The sequence below is a fragment of the Canis lupus genome, chromosome X, assembly GCF_048164855.1.
Source record: "Canis lupus baileyi chromosome X, mCanLup2.hap1, whole genome shotgun sequence".
NCBI classification, from domain to species: Eukaryota; Metazoa; Chordata; class Mammalia; order Carnivora; family Canidae; genus Canis; species Canis lupus.
The window spans coordinates 75,695,131-75,707,742 of NC_132876.1; the positions used below are offsets into that span (position 1 = coordinate 75,695,131).

General features: G+C 40.7%; 2 protein-coding genes across 11 annotated transcripts in view; both read left to right on the top strand.

Annotated features, from left to right (window-relative positions):
* Positions 1-12,612, top strand: part of ARHGEF9 (Cdc42 guanine nucleotide exchange factor 9) — a 211,944-nt gene that overhangs the window by 25,954 nt on the left and 173,378 nt on the right. The window contains exon 1 of one of the 10 annotated variants that reach the window (XM_072817439.1): positions 11,196-11,336. The exons of 5 other annotated variants lie outside the window; for them this stretch is intronic. Coding sequence is in view for 4 of the 5 variants with exons in the window: in XM_072817438.1 (XP_072673539.1) it covers positions 11,335-11,343 (9 nt within the window). In the remaining variant the exon portion in view is untranslated. Of the gene's footprint in view, positions 1-11,195; positions 11,348-12,612 lie in introns of those variants that run through there. 4 more of the 10 variants (XM_072817438.1, XM_072817444.1, XM_072817437.1 and 1 more) reach the window with 4 other exon arrangements.
* Positions 10,994-11,173, top strand: LOC140628255 (uncharacterized). The gene has a single exon (XM_072817447.1). It carries the CDS (start codon positions 10,994-10,996, stop codon positions 11,171-11,173), a length of 180 nt encoding a protein of 59 aa, XP_072673548.1.

Sequence of the window (12,612 nt, forward strand, 5' to 3'; positions counted from 1 at the left end):
GCTCTTCCTGGCCTACTTAACTGAAGCAGAGAGTGAGGGGGGAGAAAGGGAGACTATGAGCAAAGTCTCATGCTTAATTTGATGATGAGTGCTTTCTGTCATGACTGCCCAGTAGTTTACTGTTTAAATGAAGCCTATAGGTAAATAATTTGGAAATGGGGGTCATAGGGGACAGCTGGTTGAATGAGTCACGAGGCCCCAAAATGGAACTATCCAGAAGATCAGGCTCCAAAACTAAATACTGGGCCTATACTAAGGGAAGCATTCGCTGTCCATCCCAGTTTTGAATTGATGTATGATTGGCTGCCCCAGAAAGATCCTGAGCCTGATAGGAAAGCATTGTACTTCCTCTGAAGGGGCTTTTAGATCCTTGCTGCTCTTTTCCTTTTTTTTTTAATTTTTTTTTTACTTATTTATGATAGAGAGAGAGAGAGAGAGGGGCAGAGACACAGGCAGAGGGAGAAGTAGGCTCCATGCACCGGGAGCCCGACGTGGGATTCGATCCCGGTTCTCCAAGATCGCGCCCTGGGCCAAAGGCAGGCGCCAAACCGCTGCGCCACCCAGGGATCCCCCTTGCTGCTCTTTTCCAACTAGTCCTTTCTACCCTGAGTACAGGCAGGTTGTCTGGTCCACTGGCTTACTTGACATAGAGCTGAAATAAGTCCCTTTGGCCTCTCTCCTCCTACAAAACAGGCTTGAAATAAATCCATGTAAAGGAACAGGAAGAAATTGCTATTCCTGGGTATTTAATTCAAATATGTATTCAGTCTTTGGCCACATGAGGTCGGTATAGGCAGTGATTCTTGAGGGAAGGGCTTCGGGTGGTGGTTTAGAGTGGAGTATGTGCCAATTGGGAACAGAAAACCGAAGGGGTCTGAAATTCTAAGCCTATAACTGGAACTCTTATTCCCTTATGGAGGAGTACTAACTACCAAAGGCCTTTTGGTGGGGGAGGGGCAAAAGTTGATATTCACAGGCTGCAGTAGAGAATATTTTCCATGACTACATCCTACATCCTAAAAACAGTTATGCTTTTATTCATTCATTCATTTATTAATTCATTTAGTTATTCAGTCATTAAAAAATATTTGTTGAATATCAAGTACTGCTCTATGTGCTAGAGATTTAGTAATATCAAAATGTTTTCTGCCTTCGTGGAGCTTACAGTTTATAAAGGGAGACAATAAATCAATAAACAAATAATTATATAATTTCTCATATTGTGATAGGGCTAGAAAGAACATCATGATAATGGAATTTAATAGGATAGTGATGCAGTGGTATACTTTCAAAGAGGGTGGTCAGGTAAGGATTCCTTTTGAAAAGATGAAAGAGCTAAACTTACAGAGAGCTAGGAGAAAAGTCTTCAGGCAGAGTCAAATTTTTAACCCTATGTCTGATTCTCCCCCCACCTAAAACTCCACCCCTCACAGCCAAACAATTCTGTGCATCCTTATTTAATTTAAGCAAATCACTCATCACCTTGTCCTCAGGTTACCCTACTTGGGACAAACTTCATGCCTTACACCTTTGGTAAGGCAGTTGAGATTTTAAAATAGTGCTTTATGTTAAGTTACAACTGAAACAAGTCATAGCCTTTTGAGATTTAAGGCAGTTAAGAGACTTGTTTGAGATCACACAGATACCAAGAAGCAGAGGTTGGACTTACATCTGAAAGTTTTAACTTTTTATTCACTGCCTTTTTCACTTTGCCATGAGCTTCTCAAGGCATGCTGGGGACACAGCAGCACACATGAGCATCATACATTTTAGGTGAACATGAGCTCACAGGTAGTTCTTCTTAAGGACTAGTGTTTAGAATAAGGGAGATGATAATCCCTCTCCCCACTGTCACTCCCACCTGGATATGTGTTCTGAGGTATATTGGACAAACTGATGAGCAACCAGCCTGGAGAAAGTTGCATACCATGCCACAAGGAAGACCTTAAAGACATGGTCACATTTATCTTGGAGAGTAAGTCGTGTGTGTGTGTGTGTGTGTGTGCGCGCGCGCGCGCGCCTATGTATACAGGGGGTGGGTTGTTAAGGAAGAATCAGAGTTTGAACCCATGATAGATATTTTGAAACATTTTAAGAGGACTATTGTTTAGGACTTGGATTTTTTTGTATAGCTCAGAGGATAGTGTTCTAACAAATGGTTGAAACCAGCTCAAAACAAATAATGGCTTTGAAAGCTTCAGAGTGAGCTTCCTGTTACTGAAAATATTCCAGCAGTTGTTGGATAGAACTCATCAGAGCCAGTAGGCTTTGAAAATATATCTTACCTGTATGGCTAAGGGTAATTGATATAAATATTCTGAACCTTAGTTTCTTACTCTTTAAAATAGTGATAACAATTCCTTCTTTTCAGACTTCTGGGGAGGATTAAATAAAATGGTATGTTGAAAGTCCTAGCACCATGTGTGCCCAAAGTAGGTGTTTCCTCCTTCTTCTTCCATTCCCCCTACCTCATCACAAAATATAGAGAGGATTCCTATGTAGGGAGGTTGGGAGAAGATGACTTTTATTCCCTTTTTGAGTATTAAATTATATGATTAATTCTATAGCCATCAACAATTTTATTCATTATTTGATTATGCTTAGGACACTTTACTGTATGAAATGCAAATTATGTGTGTTTGTGACTATGTCTACCACTAGACTATAAGCTTCCTAAGAGCATCTCTATACCCCATCTGCTATCAGAATAAGTGCTTCTTGGGGCACCTGGCTGGCTCAGTAGTGCATGCAACTCTTGATCTCAGGGTCATGAGTTTGAGCCCCACACTGGGGCAGAATTTACTTAATAAAAACAAATTAATAATAATGAAAAAAGAATAAGTGTTTATTACATTTAACTGATTTTGGAGGAGCAGTGAAGCTAATTCTCTTAAATAGAGTGGACATGCACAAATATGCAAGAGTATTTAGTCATATAACTGGCCCAAACAATGAGCATACAGGATTCAATATCTTCAGACTGTCTGTGGCAAGCATTGGGGATTATCAGGGGACTGGGGGGGAGCTGAATGGCAATAAGTGAATAGCAGAGGGGTCAGGATAAAATATGGAACTTTCCTTGGTTATGATTCCTAGAAGAGGTGTGACTTTGGGAACCATTTGAACCATGAGAGGCAAAAGACAACTAGGCATTGGCTTTTCCCTGAGATAAGGCAAAGATTTAAGACTTAGAGATCTTTGGAGGTAGACCACTGGGATTCAGATCAGAACACTGAAATGGTTTATTCCTGTGACCCAGGAGACATCTTGTCAGATGCTATGGGAAGATAGGACATGTATTATTTAGTGGCATTTATAAAGCACAGTGTCTAAGTGTATAGGCTTTAGAGTCAGACTGCCTGAGTTTTCATCTGGCTCAACCATTGACCAGCTATATGACTTTGGGCAAGTTATTTAACCACTGTGGCTCAGTTCCCTCATCTATAAAATAAGAACAATAAATAGTATCTATCTCATAGGGTTTTTGTGAGAATTAAGAGTTAATATATGTAAAGGGTTTAGAATAGTGCCTGGTATAGAGTAACCACTTTCATTTTCTTTAAATAATAAATTTATTTTTTATTGGTGTTCAATTTGCCAACATACAGAATAACACCCAGTGCTCATCCCGTCAAGTGCCCCCCGCTCGTGCCCGTCACCCATTCACCCCCACCCCCCGCCCTCCTTTATAAGTGTTCATTATTATCTAATGAATGATCTTTAGATCTTGAGAAATATACTGGGTGCTTATAGTAATTTCAGTGTGAGTTTTGGAGCATTTACATTCCAGACCAGCATTTACATGGAATGATTAGCTTCTCATCAGTGGTTGTGGTAGAAGTGGTGATAACATCTGGCTCAAAGAGATGCAAGAACTTTCTGCCAACTGAGATTGTCCCAGAGATGAATGGACTGTCTTAGGAGAGAAGAACCTCTTCATTGCTGTTGGTGTTAGAGTTTAGACTGGATAATTATTTAGTGGGGATATTGCAGGAGGGATTGAAGGATGGAAGTAGGATTTTGCTATACCCCAAATTCTCTGATTTCTTAGTACTTGTCATCAGAAGAGTTGGCTATGGGGTGGGGATGCTGCTGCTTGAAATACGGGAGACTCGTCTTTTTATTTTTTTAATTATGAGCAGCATTGGGTGGTCACTTCATTCAGAATGCTAACTGCACATGGATGGAGCTGGGATCAAGTGTCATGTACAATGGTCTGAAATCTCTCAAAAGTACTTTTGAGATTCAAGAAATAAGGATTTTGGTTTCTACTTTGCCAGAAATTAGCTGTGTAACCTTGGGTATGTTGCTTCCATTCTCTGGGCTCAGTTTTCTAACCTAGAACCTAAGTGTTTAGACTAGATTTTCTCTGCGATCTCATCATGTCTTACTTTATATTCTTGGAAGATATGATTCTCTGAGTGGAAACAAGTGGATGAAGAAGACATCCGTGCATTTAGCAAATGTTTATTAAGCATCTGCTAAGTGTTAGGCAGTGTGCTGGGCTTGGGAGAGAAAGCAGTGAACAAGACAGGAGTGGTCCAAAGTCCAGTGCAGGATACAAACAAGAAAAAAAATTACAATACAGTTTAATAAATGTTCTAAGAGGGTAAAATGCAGGATCCTGTATGATACAGAATAATTTTGAAAGAAGAATATCAGAGAAAGTCTTCTGGAGGAGATGGCATTTGAGTTGAGTTGTGAGATGGGGGCTGGGGAAGGATAGCAGCAGTTGTGTAGCTCTCAAGGCAAGAGAACCTGATAGTTATGAGAACTATGGTAGACTCTGTTTAGCTAGCTGGAGAGTGGAGAATGAGAGGGCATTGATGAAAGCTGAGGTTAGAAAGACAAAAAGACACCAGATTGGCAAGGTTCAGAATTTGTCATAAAGGCAGTTGGGAGCTATGGAAGGCCTTTAAGCAAAGAAGTTATGTAAGTCAGGTTTCAGCTGCAGAAATTAAATAATTCTAGTTATTCTCAGCAGAAAGAGTCCTAATACAGAAAATCAGGTGCTTCTAAAATTGGTAGAAGGGTGGCAGGGGCAACCTTTAGGCTAGGCTTCTAGGAATAACTCCCAGAATACCAGGGAAGATGTTTTCTGTGCCATAAACAGCAAGGTGAGGCATCAGGGGCTTTGGAAACATCACCTTATCTGAAGTCTAGGAATCAAGAATTTGCCACTGCCTTAACTATTGACTAGAGTATCATTATGCCTTCTAGATCCTCACTGAGAAAAAGTGAAGATAAAAACAAAAACAAACAAAATAAAATCAAATCATCCCATTCTCTGGTTCCTCAAATACACAAGGCCAGTGACCAGACACTGGGGCCTATGGAAAAGTAACATGGCTGCAGAAAACCCTAAAATCTCCATCACTGCTTGCCAACAGAAGCAGCAGAAATATGACTTTTGCGTCATTACCTACTTCCAAATATTGTGTGAGTGCATATGATTACCAGAAATAAATCACATCCAGAACGCTGGATGCAAAGGAGCCTGAGAAATGACAGGCTGTTGTAGGTTTTTGGTTTTAAGCTTTTCAGCAATATAGAAAGGAAGGCTAGAAGGAGGGTGGCATGGATCCTAAGCAACCAAACTACAGTATCCACCATAGGATTGATAAGAGTAGAACTGTTTTTGATAATTTGGGCAGGAGAGTAGAGGCTGAACTGGGGGGAGAGAGCAGCACAAGAGACCAAGTAATGGATGTTAATGGAATCAGAGATGATGAGGAACTGATTAAAAATACAAGTAGCAGGGAGACAGAGGAAGGACACATGAGAGAGATTAAAGAGGAAGAGAATTACCAGGACTTAGAGGACTGCTTGGCCAGAAGCAAGATGAATGAGAAGCAAGACTTAGGGATATCTACTAGGTTTTTTTTTTTTTTTTTTTTTTTTTTTTTTTTGCAAGGAGACGTTCTTACAAGACAGGAAACTCCGGGGAAAGAGGAAGCTGGCAGGGATGGGAGATTTCAATTCTAGACTTATTAAATTTGAGGTTCTTGTGACATATTCAGGAAGAGATATCCAGAAGGCAGTTGGAGAATCATCTCTGGAATTCAAGAGAGCTACCTGGGACTCATCAGCAAAGAATTGTTAGCTGTATGCAGGCAATGGCTTTGTTCCCTCTGGTGTTCAGTACTTTGTTGAAAGGAGGTGCACCAGTGTGTAATGTAGGTGATAATTCAAACTTTGGGAATGGATGGGTCCACCATTCAATGCAAGTGCGGAATGCGAAGAAAAGGGGACTGAGATTAGAAGAACCCTGAGAGATCATGGTTCATCATCAGTGACTGAATGAAGAAGAACCCAGACAGGAAGTAAAGATTATATAACCAGACAGGTCATGTGGATGGTGTTGTCATGGCAAAGGGAGCATTTCAGAAAGGAGAAAGGCATTAATGGAATCAAGAGGGAGAGAAGTCAGGGAAAATAAAAATGGAAAATTAGCCATGCCATTTAGTAACAAGTTGGTTATTTGTTTATATTCACGAGAAATTCTAGTTTTGTATGAGATGATGTGAGTGAAAGCCAGGCTGCAGTGGATTGAAGAGTCAGTAGACAATGAAGTGGAGATAGGATACAACTGCACTTTCAAAGGCAAGGAGAACAAGAAACAATAAGTGTTGGCAAGGATGTGGAGAAAGAGGAAACCTCTTGGTCTGTTGGTAGGAATACAAACTGGTGCAGCCACTACCGAAAACAGTATGGAGATTCCTCAAAAAGTTAAAAATAGAATTACCCTACAATCCAGCAATTGCACTACTAGGTATTTACCCAAAGAATACAAAAATGCTAATCCAAAGGGAAACATGCACCCCAATGTTTATAGCAGCATTATCTACAATAGCCAAATTATGGAAATAGCCTGTGTCCATTGACTGATGAATGGATAAAGATGTGATATAATGTGATATATTTTGTTAAGCAAATTGAGTCAGAGAAAAACAAATACCATATATTTTCATTCACATGTGGAATTTAAGAAACAGTGAACAAAGGGAAAAAAAGAGAGAGAGGCAAACCAGGAACCCAACCTTAACTATGTGGAATAAACCAAGGGTCACCAGAGGGGAGGGGTGGTGGGTGGGGGGACAGGTTAAGTATGTGATGGGGAATAAGGAGTGAACTTGTGATGAGCACTCTGTGATGTATGGAAGTGTTTAATCGCTATATTGTACAGCTGAAACTAATATTACAGTATACATTAATGAACTGGAATTCAAATAAAACCTTAAAAAAAAGGAACAAAGGCAAGAAGAAAGAGTCTAGTTGCTTACGATATGGTACTGTCCTGATCACTAGTACGTGTCTTAACATAATCTAGCAGAGAAGCTTTCAAATTATTTAGACATTACCTGCTATAAGAAATTCATCTTATGGGGCCCTTGGGGGGCTCAGTTGGTTAAGCATCTGACTTGGGCTCAGGTTATGATCTCAGAGTCCTGGAATTGAGCCCCATGTTGGGCTCCATGCTCAGTGGGTAGTCTGCTTCTCCCTTTCCCCCTGACCCTCTCCCAACTTGTGCTGTCTAATAAATAAAATCTTTAAAAAATAAATTTGACATCACAGTCTAGCACATTTATATTTATATATAAATGAAACAAAAGCCTCATTAAACTATAATTATATGGACATTTCATATAAATGGCATCATACAAAAGTCTTTTGTGTCTGGCTTTTTTACTTACAATATTTTCAAAGTTCATCTATATTGTTGCAATAATAGTACTCCAGTCCTTTTTATGGCTGAATAATATTCCATCATATGACTATACCACATTTGTTAATCCATTCACCAGTTGATGGACATTTGAGTTTTTTCCATCTTTTGGCTATTGTGAGTAATGCTATTATGAATGTTCATGCACAAGATTTTGTGTGGACATTTTTTTTCACTTCTCTTAAGTATATACATAGAAGTGGAATAGTAACCCTATGCTTAACTTTTTGAGGAACTACCAGACTGTTTTCCAAAGTGGCTTCAACATTTTGCATTTTGACCAGCAGTATTATGATGGTTCTGATTTCTCCACATCCAGCTTTTTTATTATAACCATTCTTGGGGTATCTTATTACAAATATTGTTATAGTAAATATCCTGCATTTGCATTTCCTGCATTTGATTTGCATTCTTCTGATGGCTAATATGTTGAGCATCTTTCCCTGTGCTTATTGACCATTTCTTTGGAAAATGTTATTGAGAACCTTTGCCAACTTTTTAACTGGGTTATTCTTCTTTTTATAATTGATTTGTAAGAGCTTTTTATATATTCTAGGTACAAATTTCTTATCAGATATGTAATTTCCAAATGTTTTCTTCCATTCTGTGGGTTGTCTTTTCATACTTTGGATAGTATCCTTTGAAGCACAAAATTTTTTTAAAAATATTTTATTTATTCATTAGAGACAGAGAGAGAGAGAGAGAGAGGCAGAGACACAGGCAGAGGGAGAAGCAGGCTTCATGCAGGGAGCCCGATGTGGGACTCGATCCCGGGACTCCAGGATCACAGCCTGGGCTGAAGGCAGGTGCTAAACTGCTGAGCCACCCAGGGATCCCCTGAAGGACAAAAGTTTTTAATGTTGATGAAGTCCAATTTATATATTTTGTTGTTGTTGCTTGTGTTTTTCATGTCATATCTAAGAAACCATTGCCAAATTCAAGGTCACAAAGATTACTCCTATTGCCCCCATTTTGTTAAACTTTGCCACAATATAGTTATGACAGCTAAGCAATTAATAGTTATTCCTATTAAGTGTTCAGTCTGTTCAAATTTCCAGTTGTTTCATGAATATCACAAATGTGTGTGTGCACAAGCACACAGACACACACACAAAGTTCCACCTGAGTCACATTTTTGTTTATTTGTTAAAAATCCAGGTTGTTGGTCCTGTATTTTATTTTTTTCTCTATCTCCATATGCAGTTTAATATGCAGTTTAATATGTTTTTCTGTCCTCTGTGTGTTCCGTAAATTGATAATTGATCTAGAAGCTTGATCTGATTCAGGGTTTTATGTTTGTTTTGGCATGAGTCATTCATAGATGGTGTTATAAACCCAAAACTTTGAAGTTGGGACTTCTTTGGGTTTTATTCTGTCTTGTAGGGCTAGGAGCCATTTTGTTTATGACCTGCATTCATTCAGAATTTTGAGTCATCTAGTTAAGATGGGTGACTGTTCTAGCCTCAACTATTTCTAGAGAATAAATAGCAATTCTCATTCCTCTTAGAGTCTATGGTATTCTAGGAGTTCCAGAATTTAATTTGTTCTATTCCTGGCTAATCTATTTTCTGCCTCCCTCCACAAATATCTATCTGTTCACTTCTACAGTCCTAGGATGTAAGAGGAAGATGGGCCCTTAGAGATCTGTATAAGGGAGTCTTGGGTTTTTGAGGGCCCTGAAGCCTGTTGAAATTGCATATATTTTTTCTGAGGTGAGGTTTCAGAGGTTTCACTGAATTTTCAAGTAGGTCTAAGTCCTCATGTGACAGAAGGGAGATGGAGGCTAAGAGAGGGGAAAGGAGTTGCTGAAAGTCATAAAGCAAGCTTGAAGTAGGGCTGGAAATAAATCTGAAACCTTTCTGTCTTCTAGTCCAGGGCTTTTTCCCTAGTTCCAGACACAGGGTCAAGATACAGAGTACAGCAGTGATTTCAAGCATATTACAAGTTTTGTAGAGGCTGTTTCAACTGCGAAGTTGGCTTCTCTTCATAGTACCCAGTTTGTTGAAGAATGCAAACAGTCATAGTCTAAAGAAACCATAAAAAGGAAAGGAAATTGACCTGCAAGTACAGGGGTCTCAGAGAAAGCCAAACAGAATTGGATTTTGGATAACTTGTAGTCTTTCCTTGTGGTTCTGTGACAGCAATGGTTTTTTGAACGTGTGTGTATAGCTAATTATGAGTTGCCTGAAAATACTTAGGGAGTGGCCAAAGAAACCTTTGCTTCCTCCTTGGCCCAGACTCCAAAAAAACTGGGTGCTAAGGCATGGCTCCTCCCCACCTACCTATCCCTTTTTTCCCATTCCTTGTCCCTCTTCTTCAACCTTTTTTCCCTTATTTTCCTTCATCCTTCTCATTCTTCACCTACCCCTATCTCATCTCCATCCTTCCCTTTTTTCCTTCTCTTTTCCCCTGCTTTCCATAGTCTTCCCTTTATTCCTCCGTCCCTCCCTCCTTGCCACGCCCTTTCCTTTCCTCCCACTTCTGTGCGCACCCTCCCTTTTCCTCTCCCAGTGTCTCTGTCAACCCACTCCCAACAAGCTCCCCACACCTACGTTAGAGCCAGCCATCATTACCTCGCGCTAGTGGGTCGGGGGCAGGGGAAGCTTTAGTTCTCTGATTGGCTGACGGCGCTAGCACGCCAGCTGAAGTCCCGCCCCACCCAGCGAGTAAACGCGCGACTACAGCATCAGCTATTGGCCGAGGGAACTGTCAGCAGCTCCGGCCGCGCCCCACGCAGGCGCCCACAGTCACTAGGTGAATAAAAACACCGCCTACAGGCTGGGGGGTGGGGAGAGGAGAGGGAGAGAGCCAGCGAGGCAGGATTTAAATGAGAGGCTGGTAGCTGGGACCCCCGCGGAGAGAACAAGCAAGCTAGCAGGCTAGAAAAACGAAGGGGCTAGGAAAGCGAGCGACCTAGAGGGTGTAGGGGAGACCGAGACTGACCTGTAGCCAGGCAGGTGGACAGACGCACGTCCGGACAGACAACCGAGCCCGCGCCGGAGAACCTCGCACTGGTTCCTCCCGCCTTTCCCTTTGAAAGCCAGAATTTTGCCTTTTCCTTGGCGCCCGAGAGAGAATGCTGGACTCTGCTGACTTCAGCGCGAGCTAAGATTTCTCAGCTAGGGAAGAAAGATCAGCTTAATCCTGAGGAGGGAGAAAGCAATCTCCCCTGTCCCCATCCCCCCACCCCATACCAAACTCGGGCGCCAAACCCAGCCCTTCCCCAACCCTCAGACTTCCTCCTCTCCTTTCTAGCATGGTGGCTGTATGGACAGTCTGACAGAACAGAGACTGACATCTCCCAATCTGCCGGCCCCCCACTTGGAACACTACAGTGTTCTGCATTGCACCATGACCCTGGATGTGCAAACTGTAGTTGTTTTTGCCGTGATTGTAGTCCTCCTGCTTGTCAATGTCATACTCATGTTTTTCCTGGGAACGCGCTGAATGGAGTCCAGCTTCCTGAGCTGTTGCGAACTCTCGCTTTGATTTCATCCCGAGACCACCGAGAATAAAAAAGAGACAGAGACAGGGAAAGAAAGGGAAAGAGCAAGAATTTTTACTCAGGGGGGAAAACGTTTTGAGCTTCAACATGGCCTCGCTGTGATATGTATGACGTTGGTATATTATCTCTCCCTAAATCTTTTGTCATGTCTTGTCTTTTAAATATGCCTGTGAATGTAGTTGCTTATTGCTTGAGTAAAATTGTTGATGAAGAAATGCATTCTATTTAAGTCTGCATGTGTGTGCATTCTCCATCTATGTGACGTTCATGGAGCAAGATCTGCATCCTTAACAGTGGCCTTGCTGTTTGTGTTTTGTCAATTCATTTTCTTGAAAGCTACCTTTAAATTCCATCAGGAAATTTTTGTCAAAAATTTTCTCTTGCCATCGGGAGTGAATTTGGGTTTGTTTTTGGACAAGGGTTGTTGTGGGAAGAGTGTGATGGATTTTTGACATTTTAGGAAAGACAGTCCTACATTGAATGTTAAGAGGAAAAAAATTGATACAAAGAATGAGTTTAGGGAAAATGGTTCTTTAGTTTCTAATGAGAAGTGAGAATTTGAGAAGTGATATAGTGGGGTGAATTGAGCTGGCAGTTGGTGATTGTCCTTTGACTCAATGTGCTGTCCATGGTTCAATTCATAGTTTCCAATTTGGAAAGAAGCCACCTTTAAAAACATTTCTTAAGGCATTAAATGTCAGTTTCTTTGGAATTATGGACTGAGACATAGAAGCCTTCTCTGATCTTTATGAATTGGCAAGACGAGACACTGACAAGAGCTGTTTGGGTTCCTTTTCCCAAAGAAGATTGTACCCCTGGATTTGAGTTTGTGGATTTTCTCTCTGTGTCCTCTAACAAACAACAAAAGCTAACTCTTTACCCACCTTGGGAATAATAGTATTTGTATATGCCTCTTTTGGATAATCTTATTTGCAATGATGTTCCTGAACTGCATTTAAAATAGAATTTGCTAGTGCTAATGAGAAAGTGGTGGGTTTTGTTTGCTTCCTTGTTCTTTAAAGATCAGAGGTCTCTCTAATTGAAAGATTTCCATAATAAAATGAAAGTATGTATCATGCTAAATTAAGAGTTTTGAGCACTCCTCCCCACATCCCCCCCAAAATCTGGATGGAATGGGATGAGAGCTGGGGAAAACATGATTTAGAAACAACATTCAATTTTGACATATATTTGCTTGTCTGTATTAGATGGTAGTGGTGGTGGTTGCTGTCATTATTGCTATTGCTATTGCTATTATTTTTATTTTTCTCTTTTTGCTGAGAAAGCGCCTTTGGAAAAGCCAGGAAAAGATTATCTCTGCTGCCAATGTGCATGATATTTATTATCCCCCTACCCCCATCCGCTAATTGGCAGGTATTCT